The sequence below is a fragment of the Poecilia mexicana genome, unplaced genomic scaffold, assembly GCF_051168715.1.
Source record: "Poecilia mexicana isolate PSO_F unplaced genomic scaffold, ASM5116871v1 scaffold_3, whole genome shotgun sequence".
Taxonomy (NCBI): Eukaryota; Metazoa; Chordata; class Actinopteri; order Cyprinodontiformes; family Poeciliidae; genus Poecilia; species Poecilia mexicana.
In genome coordinates this window covers 13,067,298-13,090,059 of record NW_028263372.1, presented here as the reverse complement: position 1 = coordinate 13,090,059, position 22,762 = coordinate 13,067,298, and the positions used below count along the sequence as shown (strand labels likewise).

The following is a 22,762-nucleotide window of genomic DNA, read 5'->3' as shown; positions in this document are numbered from 1 at the left end:
CATTTGACGTTGCCATATAAGATTTGCAGTGAAACCTACTCAAAACACTCACTGAGGACTCGCTCCTAATGTTATATGAGCAAGAGTAACTGATGATAAACGCTACGTATGCAAATTAGGAGAAGGTGCAAACTTATGTAACGGCGTCAGAGCTCACGTTCCCCACACGTGCTACAAATTGTATTGCACGTTTATCAAACGCAAAGAAAAAATACTCGAAACACAAATTTAGATATTTTACCATTCGCAGCAACATTTTTTACAGAAGAACTCCTTGCCAGTCTCTGACAAACTGACAAAGGTATCTCCAGTGTTTATAAGGTATATTTAAAAACCCGTAAAATCAGTTGTGTTACGTCATCTCTACGTGTGAACCAATGAGAACTCGGATATGCAAATGACCGGATTGTTCTAGGAAGTGGGCTGTCAGAGCTGTGGTGTTACACTACTTCAGTTGGTGTGTCTAGCCCCGTTTTTCTTTTACCTTTTTTTTCTCCTTTCACCAGTGGGCATGGTACGCATCAGACTCCTATGCTTCAGACACCACAAGCACATAAGAAGGCCAAGAACGGTTTAACAGCGTGCCGCCATAAGCAGCGAGGATTTAACCCATTTTTCCCCAGCGGAGGTGAGTGAAACTGAGGATGCTTTTGCTCCTGGTGGACTGCTAAGTGAGGCTGCTGTGTTTAACCTTTCATTATAAAACTTAATAATAGTTGGGACTCGTACGTTACTTACTTGCTGGCAATGCACACGTTAAAACTACGGTTTAAGGAAATGTAGAGTGGATTGGGCCGCGGTCACTAAGGGTGTGAAGTTGCTACGGGAAAAATACTTGGTGTGGGTGGGTGGGAAGCTAACACGGTTCTTTCCATTTTTTTCTCTCCCAGCAGCATGGCTTGAAGGTGCATCTAGACTTACTCGTTTTCAACAAATTACTGGTTTGCAGTTTTGTTAGGTTTCTAACACATCTGCCGTTGTGTGTGTATGATTAATGGGAAACTTACTGGGTGATCCCCCTGTCAGAGTCGTGACAAAAGAGGAAGAGCTGAGCAAAGAGCAGCTTCTCTGAAGCTGATACAAATTGCAATTTACGACTCATTAAACTTTATAACCCACACCACTTGTTTTTGTTTTTTATTAATTTATTTGTGTTTTATTATCCTGGAAAGCTGCTCCCCCTCTTCACCCATTCAAATACTTCTTCAATTTTTATCTAGCTGTTCCTCTATTCTTAAATATTTATTGATTAATTGGAATGTCAAACTAATCATAAATGGTGTATGGCATAATACAAATAGAAAGCATAATAACAAATAAGCCATGAAAATCAAGATTGATTTATTATCAATATATCAATATAGAATTACGGCAATATTACAACAAGCTGATAATGCTTGCTCCAGTTTGACCTTTACTGGCCAGCACTGGTTTCTGGTGTTCCCTGAGGTCTAACTTTTGTTCTTAAAATTTTAAGGAATATAATCTATAATGGGTGAAAAATATTTTCTGCAGGTCCTTAGAGAAAGGTTGTAGTTTTCAGTATAACAGAAAATTAAGGAATCAGTGAGGGCATCGCAAACTCCTTCCCATTTCTGTTTCAACAAATTCAAATAAATAATAAAAAGTTCAGTGGGTTAATGCCTTTAATGATCAGAAATAGTGGGAGGTCTAGTTGAGATTCCCTTTTAAGGAATAAAAAAATCTATACATCTTTTCAGTATTTAATCTGCTGATTACCGATCAGAGTGCGTCATGGCTGTGTCTGAGTGATTGTTGCATTTTGATGCATTGTAGCTGCATTAAATGTAATTGAAATTGATTCAGAACAGACATACTTTCAAAAATCGAGATTTAAAAATAAAACATTCAGGTGCTTACTGTTGCCACTATGTTACAGATAAATCATATTATAGATAATATTATCCTTAAATAAAAAAAAAGGTATCAAGTAAGGAAATCACTGTGGTAATGAATTTGAATGTACCTGAATTATTGCAACTGAAAGAAAAAAATGGAAATAAACTGTAAAGCAGTTTCTTAGTTTAGGTTTTCATTTGGTTATTTAATGAAACTAATTTTGTATCCCTGTGGATAATTCTGGCCCCTGCAGCTGATGAGGTTCATGTATGACCCACAGACTGACCAAAATATCAAGTTTTCCTGACCGGCACAAGCACTTCAATCAAGATTAGTCGGAGATAATTAACACATGTTTCATTGATTTCTTTGCTTATCTCTAATTGATTCAGTAGAATCTCCAGCCTCACTAGAAGATCATTTACTATCTACGTAAATGATCTTCTTGCTGGATTTTACGCTACAGAGAATGATAAACGTCATACATGCCTCCGTTTTGGTTTTTCAGCGTAATCATGAGCGCCCACGAGTCGGACCTGCACACCATCTCCCCGGAGATGCCAGCCATGTTTGACGGCATGAAGATGGCGGCTGTTGCCACGGTGCTCTACATCATCGTCCGCTGCTTGAATCTGAAGAGTCCCACCGCGGCGCCAGACCTCACCTACCAGGACACGGCACTCAACCGCTTCCTGCTCAAGTCCTGCTCTCAGCTGTCCAAAGAGTGAGTGTTTTGAGTCGGTCAATGTGGGCGTTTCCAGGGAAACGGTGCTGCTTTTCGGCCATCTGGCGGTGTGGTGTAGGTAGCACTTTGCGTAGCGCCTGTTCCGACCGTCTGTGCTGCCCGACTGCACCAGAGATGTTGCTCCAGGGTTATTTAAACATTAGGCCATGTTTTTGGGTTTATCCTGGTAGTATATTGGATTTATGAATAGACCAGCTCAGCGCACTGTGTAGACATTTACATTTTATGACAAACTAAGCTTATCTGATGCAACATGTTGGTCGGAGGAAATGTTTCTGCTCTTCCAGCAGACCTGGAATTTATTAAAAGCTCAACTTTCCATTGTTGAAATAAAACAAAATTTCTCCGCCTATCTTATTCCATCTGCATTTGCCCTGCTTTTGTAAAGCTCGGTGGGAACTTTGGCATCAACAAGGGGATCCTCTTTAAGCACAGAGGAGTACCTGCTTATATAACCGGCTGTTGCTCAGCTCTTTGCTGTTCTGCTGCAGGGTCAGTGAGTCATAAGGCATCAGCATTGTTTACACTTGAGTCCAGTCTGTTATCATTGCCTCCTGAATGGCCATATTTTGCCTGAAACGCAGTCTGTGGGTCGTGTGTACAGAGAGTTTGCGAAAATCCTGCAACTTGTCCTTCTGGTTTATTTTACAAACTCCCGTTTCTGTCTCATAATGCCTGTCCGCGTTGTTGTGTAACATATCGATTCCCCAGAGAGAAAGGAATGAAGGGGTGATGTAAGGTTAACAGAGTCATCGGGATTTTTGTTTGCCTCTGTTTGAGAATGTATTTATCCAGACACGCAACATAAATATTTATCTTAACTGCTATGAGCTTATCCTGAGAACTTTAAGGAATATTTGTTTTGTCTTATGCCTCATGGTGAGAAATACTTTATTTGAATTAGGGGATATCAGCAATTTTGCAGATGGTTTTGTCTTTGACATTAAAGCAAAAGTGTTCTCTAACGCAGCTAAAAGTGCACCTACAAGTTGTTGAATTAAAAAAAAAAAAAAGAAATAAACTTCTCAGTTCCTTATAGAGGAATCATGTTTACTAGTTTCACAATATAGTCATCATTGCAACATCAGTGTGTACAGGAGCACAAATGCAATATTTAGTGGGATATAATATTTCAAGTAACATTAATTAACGCTCTCCTTGCAAATAAATAATATATTTGGCCAACTGGATAGACTCTCACTGGCCTTGATGCCCATAGCTGATATACAGCTGAATTGAATTTCCTTAAGCTCATGGAAAGTGTTTGTGAAATCATAGTGGAAACGTAAGAGAGGCGGTATTAAAACACACGAAATCACAAAACACATCATGGTAGTAGATTTATACTACAATATCGCAGTTGCTTTTTTTCCTAATATTACCTGAATGTTATTGAAGGTAAATTTCCTTTTTTTTTCTGTAATTCAAGTCTTTCCTCTTTGATGTTTCTCTTTTTCTTTTGTTTTTACTAAATTGGAGAAGTTTGCCTCTTACTTCAGAGCTTCAAATGTTTGTCTCCTAAAACCGCAGTGACATATATGTTACCTAACAGCTGTGAAGGACGCTGGCTCATTCGCTGTATGTGAAGGTGACTCGTTCAGTTCTAGGAGGCACATACATCGAAACGGACTGATTCAGTCAGTCCTTCCCATGGGCTCTTAACTGAAAAATAACCTTTTAATCTGGGCTGCTCGAGTCACAACGGGTTCATATTCTGTGTTATTTCCACATTCCACACAGATTGTATTCTACGGATAATCTCTGCTAATCTGACTGCACATCTCTCCGTCTACGGGAGGACAAACGAGGTCATCCGTCCATCCGTCCACAGTCTAGCTCAGAATCTCCCTGAAAGTGAAGATAATATTTAACTGCAGTTGGAGAGAATCAGTGGCAGTAATTACGTTATCACCAGACTGGGAGTGGTCCTGTCTTTGACAACACTCTTATGCAACATCTTTTCTGGGCTGAGTTATTGTGACAGTCAGAGATGAACAAGCACAAGGTGGAAGGGCTTGTGTAACTGCTGATCTTACTGAACCCTTCACGCCATGCAGCCACCTGAGTTATGGTGGATATGCTGTGTGCATTTTGACCAAAGTGCAGCGCCGCTTTACCTTCACAGTACTGTAACTCTATGCCTCGTCTCATCGCCTCTCAGGTGGCTAACTGGCCTCTGTGACATTCAGAGCATGTGTTATGGACATTTTCTCACAGATTAAATGAGAACAGAGCGCTTTTGACTCTTGTAGCGGATTGTCTGCAAGTAATTGTTTCCAAACGGAAATTAATCTGTCTTTGATTAAACTTTTTGAGACATTAAGGAACTGTTAGATGAATGGTTTTACATCAGATAATTAATACGTGACATGTATAGCTACACTAACATCACAGGGATATATTTCAAGTGTTTTTTTCCTACTTAATTTGATGAATTTTGGCTTATAGCTAATGGAAACTCCAAATACAATTTCTCAACTACAGCATCACATAAAACCAATTAATTACACCAGGATTGTGTTTCCTTTAAAATAACATTAGAGGAAACCTTAGGTTATGCAACGGTCTGCTCCACCATGGAAAAGGCTGACGACAAACATACAGCACGTGGTCAGTGACTGAAAGTCGAGTGGAAGAACAAAAATGTGGTAGAAAATTAAACTGAAGCAAGTTCTATTCAATAATTTGGGGTAAATTCATTTGAAATATCTCACTAAATAAAGTGTATAATAAATATATACTTTGAGTTCCATTTTTTTAAATCTTAACTTTAAATACTGATAAATCCTCTAATTTTACTTAAATTTATTGAGTTGTATGCTAAAGCGAACAGGGATTTTGTAGCTAAAGGAGAAGCATCTTTAAACTGAATTTGAAAACTGTAATAATTTTTGAAGTTTGAGTAAAATGGTGATTTATGAATATACGCAAAATGCTAAAAGGAGTATTATGTAAGTGTTTCACTGCCACAGTAACGCCTATGAAAGTTCCCCTTTAGCATGCCAAACGCAACATAGCATAACATGGCAACAAACTAACATGAAACATGGATGATCGGCATCAACAGCTGCCTGTAAGACTCTGCAATAGGAAAATGACTTGGGATCTTTTTTGAGGTTCATGTCTGTCATTACCCAGCATGCCGTCTTCTTGCTTCATTTGCAGCACATTAAGGGGAGCTCATGTTTCCGTATCAGATTAAATTCTCCACTGTTGTTTTTTTCAGGTACATCCCGCCATTGCTGTGGGGTAAGAGCGGTCACCTCCAAACGGCGCTGTATGGTAAACTGGGTCGGGTGAGCTCGCCTCACCCTTGTGGAATCAGGAAGTATTTGCCCATGCAGGATGGAGCCACGGCAACCTTTGACCTCTTTGAGCCCCTGGGGGACCATCAGACAGGAGGTGATGCATTATTATCAAGATCTGATTTTAGGAAATATGATTTTTGTGTTTTTTTTTATTATTATTATTTTTTATGGATATTTGGCAAGAAAAATTAGGTGAACTCTTGAATTAGTTTGGGTGGGATTTTCTATAATAATTCTATAATAATTTTTTTCCTAATTTTTTTTCTCAATTAATAAAAAAATACTGATTATGACGTTCAACTGCTGAACACAACCAAAGGGTTGATGCTACCAAGTCAACCTTTGGATGTAATAAATAGTTTATCCTCCCTTAGCAAAGATTATCACAAGCAAACACTCGTTGCAGCTGCAGATCAGAGGTGTTCCTGATTAGGCCTGTCACGGTAACGCATTTTTTCTGGACGATGAATTGTGCAAGAAGTTATTGTGAAAACGATTATTTTTTGTGATTAAAAAAAATTTTGTTTTGAGACCATTTTCAAGTAATATAATGGTAATGGCATAATAATGCAAGAACACCAGATTCTCAAAGATCAATAAACTTTAAATTCTAATTAACATTTGACACTGGAGACCTTTTAAATATCCAAAAACTACAACAATTAAAATCAATACTTTATTGTGAAGGACAGTCTTTGTAAAGATGTACAAAGACTGTCCTTCACAAAAGGGCTGGTTGAGACCAAAGCAATGGAAATTATTGAGCTTGTTTTAATTCATCATGCATTTAATTGATTTATTGTTCATTGCGACAGCCCTAATCCTGATATAAATTGCCTTAGTTCAGTCACGGAAAGCGTGAACAGCTCTCCTCAGGTCAAACTTCAGCAGCTTTTACTTTCTCTTTTTTGTTTATTATTTAGAAAATTGCGATTTAGAAATCTCCTGACTCAGATTCCAACATATTACCAACATATTTTCTTGCATGCTCCATGAATGAATGATTTATTTCAAATTAAACAGTGCCAGAATCATCTACTTTCTCCTGATTATAATTTGGGGTGCACCGATTGCAGTTTTCTGGCCAATCAGTCTTTAAAAAGGCAGAACTGCCAATTTTGCTTTTGGCCAATCCTCTTTTTTTTTTTTTTTTGTCTGAAAAGTCACTAAACATAACAAAGTCACAAAGTTGATAACAGTGGGGTGCAAAGATAAATAAGATTGATTTCTCTTGTAAATATCGACCAATTACCCAACATTAATGTAATCATGGTAGATTTACTGGTGCACCCCTAATTTTAAGCTCATTTTGATACTGGCACATGACAATGATGCGAGAAAAGCTCAGAAATTTTACCTCATGTCAATGAACTGTAATCACATCTGTTTAAACTGTAATTCTACTGCTGCTACTTCTGTCTAGTTTTTTCATGCCACACCTATTGAGTGTTTGTCTATCCTGGACGAAGGAGCGCTCCTGCACTGATCTTCCTGAGGTTTACCCCGTTTTGTTGTTCCTTTCAAAGTTACTCCTTAATTACAAATAGAGTGGTCAGCCCAACTGGGACAAAGACTTGGGTTGAGGAAATGTTGTAAAGTATTGTGTTGTGGATAACTTGTAGACTCCATTTAAGAAGAAGAAAACAAAACGATCTTGACGTGTGATACCACGAACAACGAGATAAACTTATCTTATCAGAACCCACTCATCCAGATTGGATTTTCCGTCAGGGTTTTGAGTGTTATTGATCTTTAGATCCAACGTAATCTCACTTTGATGAAGGCCGTGTTGATGGTGGCTTTGTTTCTTTGAGGGATTCACGTGAACCACGTCAATTTTCTGAGATTTCTCAGATACTGCTTGGTATTTGTGAAAGTTTCTTCTTCTTCATTTGGTCTAAATGTTGTAGTCATTTGAAACAAAAGCTGTATTTGACAAACCAACAGTCCAACCATACATTTGGACTGGCTGCAGAGTTTTGCTCTGCTGATTTACAGTGATGACCTTTTGCTTGGAGAGCGGCACGCTCTCCTTTCTTTCCATTGCTTGCATTTCTCTCACTTGCACATATCTTTCTTCGACCCGTCTACCCCGTTTCACCAGACGACATCACCATGGTGATATGTCCTGGTATCGGTAACCATAGCGAGAAGCACTACATCCGGACGTTCGTGGATTACGCCCAGAAAGACGGATACAGGTGTGCCGTGCTGAACCACCTGGGTGCTCTTCCCAACATCGAGCTCACGTCTCCACGCATGTTCACTTACGGTGAGAACGAAGAGCTTCTTACGTTCTGCTTATTCGTGACGTTAAACCCTGAGAGGAATCAGAATCACTCCTCTTATTTTGGGCTAGAAATTAAATTCAGAAGAACAATAACAGTGCTTTGTTATTGTTGGTCCTTTTTAATATCAAATAATTGTTCTGATTTAGAGATGTGCTGCACTTCATACCATTAGTGGATCATTATTTGAAGCTAAAACGTGTAACTCGACAGCAGCATGTGGAGAAATAAATGGATCCCTGCAAGTGCAGGAATATAAATTAAATATATCTGTTCAGAGAGCCTATAAGAATACAAGTGTGGTACCTTGAGCTAAGGGCACCTTGAGCTAGAAGTGCTGAGCAGGAAATAATGTGGTTCGCTGCTGAAGCGCGGCTGCATTTATTGATCAGTAACTCTATAGTCGCTCTCTTCCAGGGTGCACTTGGGAGTTTGCAGCAATGGTTGGCTACATTAAGAGGGCATATCCTCAGACCCAGCTGATCGTCGTGGGCTTCAGCCTGGGTGGGAACATCGTTTGCAAGTTCCTGGGTGAGAACAGGGTGAACCAGGAGCGAGTGCTGTGCTGCGTGAGCGTCTGTCAGGGCTACAGCGCTCTCAGGTGGGTTTCGGTCCTCTTCTCTGCTGATTTAAATGAGTTGTTTCATCAAAGCCATTTTGCAACACCAGAACTTCCACATTCCCGGGTTCAGGATGATTTCAAGAATAACACAGAAGCTTGCATAATATAATCACATGTGCAGGCATGTGGTCAGCTGTTTAATCTGTCAGATCTACCATCATGATCGTCATAATTGGTGCATTGTTTCATTCTGAAGTTCATCTCTGACATGTTTCTTCACTTGAAGAACTGTTTCTGTGGTCGACCATGCTCACCAGTAAGAACCACAGAACCGGAACGGTTCATGCTCTGCAGTTTCAGCTGCTTTTAGTGTGGATGGGTTTAGTGTTATCAAAACATGCACTGTGAATTTGCACCAAGGACGCTGGGTATTTGTTCTTTGTGTGCTCATGTCTTAGGACGTTTATGTTTATTATTTTTCAATGCCTCTTCAGACCTAATTGCTGCATACATCTCATTTTTCTCTTAGGGCTCAGGAAACATTCCTACAGTGGGATCAGTTCAGACGGTTCTACAATTTCCTCATGGCAGACAACATGAAGAAAATTATCCTGTCACACAGGTGCGATAGCTGCAGTGTATTGACTTTCCTCTGTACTGAAAAGTTATTTGCTGGTAATCTAGGCAAAATGTGTTGTTGATTTGACATTAACTGTTTAAGGTTTGTGCCTTTTTAAAACTCTGGTTAAACCTTTTGGATACAACTCGTTATAATAATGCCTAATAATAATGCCAATTATTATAATTGGCAATATTTCTTATGTTCTCCTTATGCAGATTATGTGATTAAAATGTAAGCTTGTAAATGAAGTTTTTAAACTAAGCAATACTGCTGCACAGGCTGATCCTCGTGGGGTCAGTAAAAAAGAAACAAAAAAAAAACAGTATCCGATCAAATCGTTTTATTTTCTCCTCATCTCCGTGTTTATTTCAGCTCCAGTGTTACAAACTGTAGCAGCATTTTCCTACTAGTGGATGTGATGTAGAAATTTGATAGTAAGTGGAAGTACAAAATATATCCGTCTTGACTCACAATTACATTTTTTTTCACATTTTAAACTACAGGCACAGTCTGTTTGGGGAAAGCTTACTGAAAAAGTTTGACGCAGATCTCAATCGACTGTACATAGCAACATCCCTCACGCAGATTGACGACAACATCATGAGGTACGTCTAACAGCTTAGCGTTTGCTTACTTCCTGTTCAGGGACGTTACTGGGTGTCTTGTTGTGACGCTCGTCTCTTTTCGTGTTTCAACAGAAAGTTCCACGGCTACAGCTCTCTCAAAGAGTACTATGAAAAGGAGAGCTGTGTACATTATATCCACAATGTAAGAACCGCTCCAGTAATTCCCTGTTTTTTTCCCCTTCTTTCTGTTTTTGTATTTGTGTTTTATGTGTGGAAACTTGTGCTATGACCTACAGGTGGATGTGCCACTGCTGCTGGTAAACGCTGCAGACGATCCCCTGGTTCATGACTCACTGCTTGCCATCCCTCGCACATTAGCAGGTGACTTTCAGCTAACTATTGTCTACTATAACATATGCTAAAGTCCATGAAGACATGGATATATCTTCTATAATTGGTCTCAATTACATTGGCAATGTGGAAAATTGCCAATGTAATTTGCAGATAACTAATTATCTGCAAATTATTTTCATTTCCAAGTATAAATTAGACCCTCCTCTAGTTTTGCAGTTGCGTGCTGAGGTTTATTTGGTAGCTCCAGACGAACAAATCGCAGCAATATGAAGGTGAACAACAGAGAAGTCGCAAAGCGTGACATAATTTTGTCCTCAAGCCATTTTAAATTCAAAGACGTGTTGGACCTGTCTGACTGATGGCTGCTGTTGATTCCTTAAATAGGTTTTTAGAGAAACATCTTTGCAGCTCCACATTTGTTGGGAGGGCCGGGGTGGAGCATCCAGTCTAAGTAATGGTTTCTGATGTGTAGTCATTCTTGACTACACATCAGTCTCTGACTGGCTGTACTTTCCATCAACTTTCTTTTTGTTTAGTCTGTTCTATATTTACCATTACCAAATTCTTTATAATGTTAGAAATGGAAAATTCTCTATGCAGGAGTCCTGACGTAGACTCCTGCATATACTGAGAGGAGTTGCTCTTTAAACTCCGAGGCGAGTGGAATATCTGGTGTTTGCCCATAGATGTGAAAGTGTCACTGACTCATAGCTAGCGGGAAGAGGTTGGCCAGAAATACTCCTGCTCTGCTGGCGCCACAGCCAGCTTGGATTAGAAATCTTTAATAACAGTTTAGTCCATGTCGCAGTAAACAGGATTACCGCCTGTCAAGCAATACTCGCTGAATTCAACCCTTCATTTGTCAGGTTCTGTTCGTATTTTAGGCTTGTACCGAATGCCTCCAAAGTGTTGCTGAAATAATAACTAAACCAGACTGCTGTGCCGGGAACGACATGCCCACATGTTCAATTCTTCTTTTTTTAAAACTGTGAGCTGTCCTCCACAGCATGTTGTTCCCACCTGTCACGCGGCGCCTGGTGTGTCGAAGGTCTGGGCGAGAGCGTGCGTTTGTCCACGAGTCGCTCAGCAGCTGTCATGTTGAGTGGTGAAAGCCCAGTGGGATCTTAATCACTATTCATCCACAGCACGCTACCCCACTAACCCAGATAAGGACAGGAGAGTGAAAGAAAACCGGGCCAGGTCTTTTCATGAGACCACTCTGGCCGGTTGTCAACAGCTGCATCACTCTGCAACTAACAGAAGGAGATAAATGCTTCTTTCAGAGTGTGCATAAGGGATACTTATGTCTGAACATATAAGGCCAGCATCAATTCACTGTTTGGCTAGAATGTAATAAAATCAAAATAACCACCTCAGGAAAAACTCTCTCGTTATGTAGAGCAACCTGCTACTAACATTTGCATCATTTACCCCAAATTGTGAACACAGCGAGAATAACCCTGATGGATTCAGTCTTAGTCACTGAAGACAAACACACAAACTTCTATGTAAGAAGCATGTACTTTTAAGATGTCTTCCATTTAAAATACTAGTCTTACAATGGGATTATTCATGACAGAGTTTCTGTCTAAGCCTTATGCAGAAGAGGACATTTTCCTGCGGATGCCATTAGGTTATTTTAACCTCTTTTCCTACCTCTTTTTTTTTTGTAGTATGAGGTTAATGTGTTTTTTTAGAACATGTTGTGAGAAGACATAGACTGTAAAGCCTAAATGAGGCTTGAGATGTTTCCTCACATTTGGTTGCTTCATTACTGTAGTGACCTTAAAATCGTGAGTAAAATGTGGAGAAAAGATTTGCACACCCACTCCACGACTCTCTACGATTATGCAGTGGAAATTGTCAAGTCAAGTCAAAGTTTATTTATGTAGCACATTGTACAGCAACCTCAGCTGACCAGAGTGCTTTACAGCAATCACAACATCGCAGTCAGATAAATGATGAAACAAAAAAGAAAATAACATTTGGCAAAAATAATAAGCTAATTATAATAATTTGCAGAAAATACTAAATAAAATGAATAAAAAACGAGACGCACTTAATTTCAGCTGCAGAGATTTCCCAACAGCTCAAACCAGTGAAGCACTAATATCCATGGACATTGTGAAAGGCGTCACAATTGTTTAGAGAAAAGAGTCTAGTCCGAGTTCATAATTCCAGATTTAACTTCATTACTTTAAGATGGTTGAAAAGAAAAGGCTGTAAAAAATCATTTATTCTATTTTAAATTTTTAGTTGTAGAGTAGCCTAACCTTTCTGTGTACTTGTATTAATTTGCTTAGTAATTTTTTTTAAATTTACTATCAAATGACTTCAATAAACTTCATTTAGTAATGTCAAAAAACAACACCCTGCTCTTGTTTAAAAAAAAAAAAAAACTTTTCTACAGAAGTCTGCATAACAACACAACACTTGATCCAATGGTTTGTTGAAGATGGAGGACAGGTAGAGGTGTGTCCAGTGGTGTATTGTGAAAACCAAACGAACATCTGAAATTGACAGCCTGCGAGACCTGTTAGTCAAGGCAAACCTTCTTAGCTGGCTTATTTTAAAAATTGCTTCAAGACAAAACGTGCGCTGGCTGTTCTGGAATACAACTCAAGCTGAACACAGGGCAAAACATGGCTGCGCTTTCAGTCACAGATACAGAATCATCCCCGATGGCGGTGATGAAACACGTTAGAGGTCTTAACGTCTGCTCTGTGTCGGCCTTTAGCAAAGAAGCCGAACGTGATCTTCGCCCTGACGCTTCACGGAGGCCACCTGGGCTTCTTCGAGGGCGACGTGCTTTTCCCTCAGCCCCTCACCTGGATGGACAAAGTGATCGTGGGCTACGCCAACACCATGTGCCAGTGGGAGAAACAGAAAGCGCCCTGCCAAGCCAGCCACCTCACCGGGAGCTCCTGCGCAGAGGCAAAAGCCTAAACCTCTGTGTGTGTCTCTCTCTCTCTCTCATTCTTCATTTAAACATCCTACACTTTGCAGCACCACGGTTCCAACACGCACTGAGGAGACACTTTAAACTGCTCTTTGTCTCTGCCTTCTCCTCTGGTGCTACTCACCACTTCCAGACACACACACACACACACACACACACACACACACGCCTTTTTACTCCCATTTGAAACCACCATCACCTCATATGGTGCGAACAACAAGAACAGCCACAGAAAAAAAAAGAAACAAACTGCCTTCACTTCAGAGCTGGAACCTTTTGACACTCTCCATACAAACAGCGGTGACGCTCGGGTTAATGGATGCATAGACCAAATATAATAAAGGATCAAAGTTGAGCTGACTTTAATTGGAAAGAAACGCCAGTAGGACGTTTTGTTTTTTTGTTAACCAATGAGAAACAAGCACACAAGAAGTCGTATAAAGTAAGGTCAGTGTGACTGCCGGTGCCTATTTACTGCACCCATAAGAAGCTCACTGCTTATCACCGCCAAGCCCATAGAGCCTAGTCTGCTGTATTTGTAGTGTGTGTGTGTGTGTGTGTGTGTGCGTGTGTGCGTGTGTGCGTGTGTGTGTGTGTGTGTGTGTGTGTGTGTGTGTGTGTGTGTGTGTGTGTGTGTGTGTCAAGCAGGGAGATGTTAAGAGTACATCTGCGTGTGTCTTGGTCATCAACGATGGGACGTAGGGTCTTTTTTGTTTTAAGCAAATTATCCTTTGCTTGGTTGTTTTTTCTCGATGGCCTATTGTTTGTTGCGCAGTAGTAAAAAAAAAAAAAAAAAAAAGAAGTATTACCCTGGGATTTTTCTGCATCGTTTGCAGCTCATAACAGCCTCTGGCTGCTCATGTTGTTTAAAATGGAACTTTAGCGTTTTCTCTGCAAACATGACCAGGAGCGAACCACAAGATGAGATGAAATCCACATTCCCTCACGCACATTCTACCACTTTACTTTGGTGCACTTTACGCCCCGTACGCCACGATGTTTTGCGGATGTGTGACTATTGCGTTTAGTAACAGTTTAGCTGTCCTTTGACAAATATGAAAATTTAAAGGGAGCAAGGACGATAACAAGCGGTTACATGACTCGCTTTGTTCCCCAAAAAGCATCTCTTGAGCCCTCTTACTTCCTCCTACCTTTGATCAGCTGCAGGTTCAGCTAAGAAGTCGGGTTTGTTCCTCCGATTACGACCAAACGATGTAGAAAAACACAAACTGATCCAATACGGTGCAGATGTTTTGTTGTTATTTTTTTTTGTACTTCTGTGAGCTGTGAGGTTTGGTGAGTAGGAGGGCTAAAGATGCCTAAGCTGAACCAAACCTTTACTTTATTAGATTGTGATTGTCCTATATGTATATTCAGGCGAAGGAGGCTGCTTATCAGAAGGAAAATAGCTTTCAGTTCCTTTTGAGTATTTTTTTTTTCTTTCAGGCAACGTATTTAAGAGCTTATTGTATTTATTTATGTTTTCTTTCCACCATACTGTGTTTAAAGTGTTGGAAGCGCTGCAGCATGATGTCAAAATCAAACTGTAAGTGCTGGGACTTGTGGATCTGTCTGTCACAACCAGGAACTATGTTGAAAGTTAATACAAACCTTGTAAGGGCTCAGGAAGCTCCTGTCAGCGCTTCATCCAGACTAGGAACCCTGTGGTTGAAAAGCTGCTGCTGAACACTGTGACGACGAGACACATGGGTGGTTTGAAATGATGACATGAATGACAACAGTGCCTTTTGTTAAGCTGTAAGAATCAAAACCGCTCCATGCCAAACTTCATTTTATTTACTCAGGTAAACTAACTGAGCTGCTAGAATAACACATGTAATTTAAAAAAAAAGTTTTTATTTTGAGCCTTTAACTTTTTTATTCTCTGTAGACATAGTGTGTAGTTTAGTTTTTTCTCTTCATCACTTTAATAGTCTTGACTATTAAAGCGATAGTTCTAGACCAGGGGTGTCCAAAGTCAGTCCTGGAGGGCCGGCATCCTGCGTGTTTTAGTTCTCTCCCTGGTTTAACGCACCTGGATCAAATGATGGCTTGTTAGAAGCCTAAGAAGAACATTGGCTTGCTGAGAAGGTTGTTACTACCACCAGGGAGAGAACTAAAACATGTAGGATGCCGGCCCTCGAGGACCGACTTTGGGCGCCCCTGTTCTAGACTATTGTTCTAATCTGTAAGTCTAAAATCGGCTGTGATTAAGTGCTAAGCTAATCTGTAAGTCTACATTTCCATGAAGTATATATATATTCGGAACAGATATTATAAGTTCCTGATAGTAATCTCCCCACTATGATGATTAGATCCAATTTTCTCTGAGGAGAAAATTGAAAGAGAGATTGACCAGAATCAGAACGTATTGAACTAGAAAAATCTCCAATATTTTTACTCTGTCTAAGCTAGTGTACTCAGCTCCATCAGTTGTTCTTCGCCTCTAATAGCACTGTTGCCATCTGCTGTCAGGGAGATGTAACTACAACTCCCAGACTTTAATACCTATCGTCTTCTCATCCACCCACAGTCTTGTTGCATGGTTTCACCTGTCCACAGCTCTCGTTTCCTACTAAGCAGACGTTATTTTTGGGTTCTTCAGGCTCACTGAAGGATCGTCACCAGCGCTAACCCAGATTCTGCACTAAAAGCCATTTGGTGTTCTTTTCAAGGCCTCTCTCTCCAACTTTGCACAAAACTGAATGCTTGGATATATTATTTAGATCATTTTGTGTAAATCATTTTTCTTGTTTTGTATTTTGTATTTCCATTTTGTCTTTCTTTTTTTACTTGGTAAATGCAGCAGAGTTTGCGTCGCGTGTAAATGGGAGAATACTGTCATTTCAACACCTCTGATCGTCAATAACCAAAAATTTAAGAACAAAAAAAAAAACATGAATTAGATGGACTTTTTTTTTAAGGGACCAGTAATGTAAACCAATCATGGCAATAACCAGTCAGGGACGGTTTTTTTTCTTTTTTTTTGACTGTTAAACCAAACATGCCGTGCACATAATTTTGTAATAAGTCGTGGAATCTAAAAAGCTCTGATATTTATCCTAACGCCAGTGCTTCAGGCGTCAGGATTCTGTGCTCATATTTACTTACTTGCAAACAAACACATCATTTACCCCCGATTGCTTTAAATATATAAAAATACAAACAATCGCTAGGCTCATTTTATTCCTTTAAACACTTTTTCTTTCTTTCCCTGTTAAAAAGTAATTCAGCCTAAAACACATCGGTAAGAACATACAGGTATCATTACACAGCTTTAATTTTTATTTTATATTTTTTAGTATGGTTTAAGGAGTGTGGTGACAGCTTGAAGGGACCTGCACAGTCACACAACATGGTGTACTCTAAGACTGAACACTGGGTATTTTGTTTTGGTTTTTTAAGAAGAAAACCAGTGGAGTGTGTGATCTAATTATGAGGCAACATGGTTATTGTGTTCTTAAATAAATTATTTTCTCAAATGAAGAAAGATTCTCCTTTCATTTTGTTTCCTCAGCACATTGTGTAAAATGAGATCTATCACACTTAGATTAATGTTTCTGAAAGAAGAAAATAAAAAAATCTAAATGAGGAAAATGGGTCATAGGACTGAAAAATAATTAAACCATGTGGTTTTTATAAAGTAGTGGTCATTCACTGAAAAAGAAAGTATTTTCAGATTTATTAATTGAATAGTTGATTTACTGATAAATATGATTAATTGTAGAATGGCATAATTTACTACAGTGCTAATGAGAGCTATGTTTATCTTCTGTAAAAAGGGTAAAACTGTATTAAGTTTATTCAAATATTTTTAAGAGCATAAAAAAAGTCCAGGACTTTGATTTTGAATTCCAGGAAACTAAACTCATTCAGATTCCACTTATCGACACGGTCTTTAGGAGAAATGTATGCATTTCTGTATTTAATACAGTTAGTAGAAATAGTTCCAGTCGAGAAACTCGTGGTAGAAATTAAGCCTGAGGCGACGCATGAGGAAGGAAAGTGGCTCATTAATGTGGGTCAGGATAGACTAAACATAGTTAATGGCAAAAATGATAAAGAAAAAACTATTTTGGTGGAAACTGGGTTTATTGCTACATTCAAATATGAGGTTAACAGATTTAAACAATCTAACTTTTACAGAACTACTGACGTGTCTTATAGCAAATTCTTTTTTCAGCTCTGCAAGAAAATACAACAGACGGAAAGAAGTTTGCTTACGTGAAAACATGGCTGCTGATAAACTGACATTTTCTGAAGGCACCACAATGATCTAAGGCAAATCCACTTCCTTGTTATTAGGAATAATATTCATAAAGTCCATCTGAATCTCAAAAATCTGAAAGACGGCAACTTCTGCACTCAGGATTAATTTTATGGAGGTTTAGCCTTATGTATCCAACATTGAAGGCAAACAAAATCAAACCAAATTTATCTGATTGTTTGAATCATAATGCCACAATGTAGCTTTCCTTCCCCCACTCAACATACAATAATACCAGTGCCTTGCAGTATAAACAAAATATAAGAATTATTCTCTATGATATCTAGGCGTCATTTCCCTCTATTTATGCATTAATCTTATCTGCAGACTGACCTCTGCTTCTTTTATGTTCTCATATGCTTCAGTTAAAAAAAAAACGGGGGAATGTTCTTTCAGAGAGCAGTGTCTTCGGAGCCAAAGAGTTGGGTTGCGATGCTTTGATAGTCGGCCACTGGGGCTTTTCCATCGAAATCTGACGGCAGGATGTCTGCATCGAATTCTTTAAAGTAGCCGTCCAACTCTTCACCGTGAACAAAGACCTGTGGAGCAATCAAGGGAAGTATTAGATAATCCTTAAACGAATTGGATAAACCTGCTGAATAAAGAGCAGATGTGTGCATCTTTGTTCGTACCCTCTCCAGCAGCTTGGCCTTCATGAAGGGTTTAACCACGTTGTAGGTCGTGGTGAAGTACCAGGGCTGGTGAATGACATGGACTGCCTTGAAGCGCGCAGGAAAGGAGTCCTGCAGAGAAACGCACAACGCAGGCGGACAGCTGACACACAGCTCTCAGGTCAAACTCTAAGATAGTTTCAACCCTTTAAAGGCTGACAGCAGCAGTCAAAGAGCAATCTAGACTTTGAGGATGGTTTGGACAAAATACCCAAATAAAAGTAAACACTATTATTTACTAATAACTTACATCTAAGACAAATGTCAATGCCTAATCAAAATGTAATTATTCCAATAAATGTAAATGAAATTGAACTTAAAAACGGAAAAAGTAATTAAATCATGAAAATTCACCAAAAACGACTAACCTGCATATCTAGTTTCTCATTTGATTCTCATATTTTCACCACATTTATTGATATTTGAATTGATATTTGATATTTGTTTCACTCCCACCCAAGTGACAATGCTGCAGATACTCATTTTCTCTGGTTCCACATTTGGCAAGAGTAAATATCTTCAATGTTGAAATGTTAAAAAAAAAAAAAAGTCTCCTTTGATGCATTGTTGAATTTTACAAGATACAAGTGTTTGTGATTTGCTACCAGATTGTAAATAAATACCTATTTAGCTGCTAAATATGTCATTCTGGTAAATAAATGAGAAATTTGCACTCTGATATGTGATTTCTCCCTTTGCAGAGATCTTGAATGAAATGTTCAAGGACTGTAGGAGAATTATTATTTTTTTCTTGAGAACAAAAAGTTCTTGTCAATCAGCGTGCAGCTGGAAGTATTTAGCATAAACCATCTTTTTTATTATTGCTAATATTTTGGAATTTGAACTCAAAGACTATGTTTGCTACTTGCTTCTTGTGATACTTAAATTCTCCACCAGAGGGCCTCGTTGTTAAAGAGAGACAAATTAGAAGTATGTGAATAAAAAGAGATACTTAGGGTCATTTCTTCCCCTGTGTTCTGACCTGCAGCATGTCCACCATCTTTTTGAGCTCAGCAGTCTTTATTCCCGAGGCATGCTGCATGGTGAAGCCTTTAAAGTTCTCAATCAGGACAAACCCGTTGATCTGAGTCTCCTCGTTTTCAAGCAGCTTCTCCAGGATCACGCAATACGCTCTCAGCACCTGCAACACATTGGAAAAGAATTTGCTTCGAGCTCCTGAGTTCCTGCGGGAGGTTTGTGTGAGAGGGAGGTGTGTCTTTGCAGCCACCTCGTCAAAGGTGATCTCCTCCAGGTCCCAGCTGTCGATGTTGAAGAGCAGAACCACACGGCCATATTTGTCTCTGCTGGGCAGAATCACTGGGTAGCCTGCCTCGATGGTGCTACGGACCGCCTCGGGGGTGAGGTTCTCAAACAACTCGGGATAATCCTTCCTGAAGCGCACATAACCTGGAGGAGACACCCAGCACAGAAAGTACGGTCCAAAGGTTTTACCCATGTTGGATCCTCATGTGTTGTGTTTTTTATTTATTAAATAAATGATCTTTTATAGAACTCTGACTGTCTGGAAGCCGATTATTTTTTATTATCATTATTTGGCTTTCTACATTTTTTTGTGCCATTGACTTCCATTCTGTCTGCATATTCAAAGGCACAAAAATGCAGATGGAGCATGGATGACTTCAAAAGTCATACACAAAGACTTCCAGGGGGGAAAAATGACTAGTTTCAACCCAAAATGGAAAAGAGAACCTGCAATAATGATAAATCAGCAATTCATAGTGTGCAGCCCCAACACTACTTGCACAATAAAACTACTTTTGAAGCTTAGAACCTGACACAAAAATAATACTGTCTCATAGCCAAGACTGTTTTGTATTGAGACACTAATTATCAACAGAAATTTATAAGTTTAGGTCACTAACCCTACAGAGAAAGCTCACTGGTTATGTCTTGGTTATATCTATATCCAAACAGACCCCAATTGTTCACCGATGTGATTTTGTATTTCTTTTATTTCTACATGTTGTTTTGGGGTAGAAGTCTTAAAACCTATGGTTAAAATAAAATTACATTTTAAAAAAATGTGATCATAGAAAGGACTGCACAACGGTGTGTTCTTTAAGTGCATGGATCTGAACCAGAAGGCGTCCTCCTGTCGAATCAAAGTCTCTTCTGCTTTATAATCTTGTCCAATCTCCAACATTTCCCGCTCAGCTCAGGCGTGCTGCGGTTCCCAGCATATCACTGAGGGCCAACAAGTAGAATCAACTTGTTGTCCAATTTGGACACAAAGGAGGGCTTTGTCAGGGGGGACTCAGAGGCATGTAAAGGCTCCCAATTAATAAATATGTGACCCACTGTTTCAGAGATGCATAAAACAAGGAAACAAAAGATAGACTTAATTACTGGAGCTTTTGGAAGCTGCATGCGGGAGCTGAACTAAAGCATATACAGCTGAATCCAGTTACTTAGATCCACTCTATATGGAGAGATACAGCCTTTTTTCTTTTCTTACTTTTGGAAAAGTTCAGTTTAATTAGCTGGTTTATTACTTTCTTCAAATTCAGAAGTTGCACTGAAGCTTTAGAGAGCACTGACACCTGGAATGCACTCGCATATATTTATTTCACTGCTGCTGCACAGCTGATGGAAAAATCCAAGGGTTTACTACTCTGTTCTTTGCAGCACTAGGGGGCACTGCTGAGTCTGAGGAGTGAATCAACCGGAAGTTCCGACCAGCGTATCTTTATGTAGACGCAGATGTTGTTCAGCTGCATAGACATAATATAAGAATATATTATATTATTATAATATATTATGTCTATGTTCAGCCGAACCAAAAAGCAGGAAATGTAACCACAGTCTGTTTGAGTGGCAGAAAATAGCTCAAGTCAGATAAAGAACAAAACATTTGTTTGTCTTTCCACTATGTATTTTATAATTACCTCACAGATCCTCATATTTTAAAAACCTGAACTAACCCTTTGACTTTTTGGCTAATTTTTTTGAGATGTCACCTTTTTCACCTAATGGTATTTCATCATAACATCATCTATTTTGTGAAGTGCACTACTCCCAAAACTCCTACACAGCATTATGCTTCCACTTCTGTGTTTTGCAGTCCGTGTGTTAAGATGGCTTCAGCCACCATCTTCACACTGGATTAGATATTAGATTAGGTATATCTGGAATTCAAACAAATAAACATGAATTTTTAAGGTCCACGATGTTTTCCTTTAGTGATTTTTTATTATTATTATTTCATTTTTGACAAAAGGAAGATGCGCGTACAGGTTTGGCTTAATTTAACTTCAATGCTGTGAAATAAAGTCAGAAGTTTCCAAAATCGTTTATCTTTAAAGGTATAATAATGTAAGAGTGCACAAACTTCTGACTTTGAAGAAAGCCTCGAAAATGTCTCTCTTTATTCTATATTTTATAAGTTCAGTTTGATTTAATGTGAGACAGTGAAGAAACAAAGCCTTAGCTTAGCTACTGCTTTCAACCACTGCAGCGAATAACCCAGCAGATTGTTGCCATCTCTGTCTCTCACCCTTCATGAGCTCATGGGCTCTGGTGACGTCAAACTTTCGTGCCCGGAGGAAGCGAACCAGCAGCGAGTCCGGTTTGTCCCCGAAGCGGTCCAGCACCAGTTTGGCCAGGTCGTCTCCCTCTGACGCCCTCTCCTTCATCATGACCCGCAGATCTTTCAGGGATGACCCTCGTCTTTCGTTCGTCTCATGCAGCTCATCCTTTGCCTAAAACAAAAAAAACAACAAAAACAAACAACACCCAAAATGTAATTTTTAAAAACAGAAATCAGCAGCCTCACTTCAGATGTTTTACCTTTTGGACAGTGTGGCCAGGAAGTTTGTGGCACGGTCCAAACACTGACCCGTGGTCCTTCACTGTCAGGTGCTCCAGCTTTGACCTCATGGCCTGCTCCTCCTCGGACACCATACGGAAAGTACCAGTCTGCACGAACAAGAGTCTGCTGCTTTAGATTAACGTCTTCGGATTAAATCCAACAGCAACTACTCAAACTAGAACACCCTGAGCTGAAGAACATCTGCGGGATCCATTTCACACAACAGACGCTCAAAAAGAAATGCTTTTCAAATGTTGAACAGAGGCTGGTTATCGGTAAAGACAAGCAGCGGCACTGAGGTGTGAAAAGTAGTTAAACTTACAGCAGCCATGGTCGCAGCGTCTCACAGCAGCAACACTGTCACTGCAAAAAAAAAAACAGAAGAATCGCCAGAGACAGAGTTGGGAGCTTTTCTTTAAAAAACATAAATCCATCCCAGAACCAAAGACTAAAATCTACGACAACACAAACAGATAAAGCAAAATGTTTCCTTAGATATTGTTTTTAACTCAACAACGCATTTTAGAATGACTTGGCAGCACAAAACATTTCTTTCACGGATATTCATTCAGAAATATTAGTCTTGGCTCTAATTTACTTTGAACAAAGATCCATAACTTATTATGTTTTTCCCTATTATGGTTTTCATCCATTCATTGGTGAATGAATGGATGTTTAATTTTTTTTTAAAGAGGAGAAAACTCAGTTAAACACTTTTAATATAAAATACA

The 22,762-nt window shown here is 39.3% G+C and overlaps 2 protein-coding genes across 2 annotated transcripts; one reads left to right on the top strand and one right to left on the bottom strand.

Moving 5' to 3' along the window:
• Positions 1–421: 421 nt before the first annotated feature.
• Positions 422–16,754, top strand: LOC106924777 (monoacylglycerol lipase ABHD2-like). The gene is made up of 10 exons (XM_088004182.1): positions 422–628; positions 2,369–2,584; positions 5,832–6,007; positions 8,018–8,185; positions 8,619–8,802; positions 9,293–9,385; positions 9,889–9,990; positions 10,084–10,153; positions 10,248–10,332; positions 13,043–16,754. Exons 2-10 carry the CDS (start codon positions 2,376–2,378, stop codon positions 13,249–13,251), a joined length of 1,296 nt encoding a protein of 431 aa, XP_087860308.1. The 5' UTR covers positions 422–628; positions 2,369–2,375; the 3' UTR covers positions 13,252–16,754.
• An 828-nt stretch (positions 16,755–17,582) lies between these two features.
• On the bottom strand, positions 17,583–22,557 carry rlbp1a (retinaldehyde binding protein 1a). Its single transcript, XM_014998646.2, has 7 exons — positions 22,354–22,557; positions 22,010–22,138; positions 21,717–21,921; positions 19,431–19,609; positions 19,185–19,343; positions 18,164–18,274; positions 17,583–18,070 (listed from the first exon to the last, which is right to left on the bottom strand). Exons 1-7 carry the CDS (start codon positions 22,360–22,362, stop codon positions 17,924–17,926), a joined length of 939 nt encoding a protein of 312 aa, XP_014854132.1. The 5' UTR covers positions 22,363–22,557; the 3' UTR covers positions 17,583–17,923.
• Between the last annotated feature and the right edge of the window lie 205 nt (positions 22,558–22,762).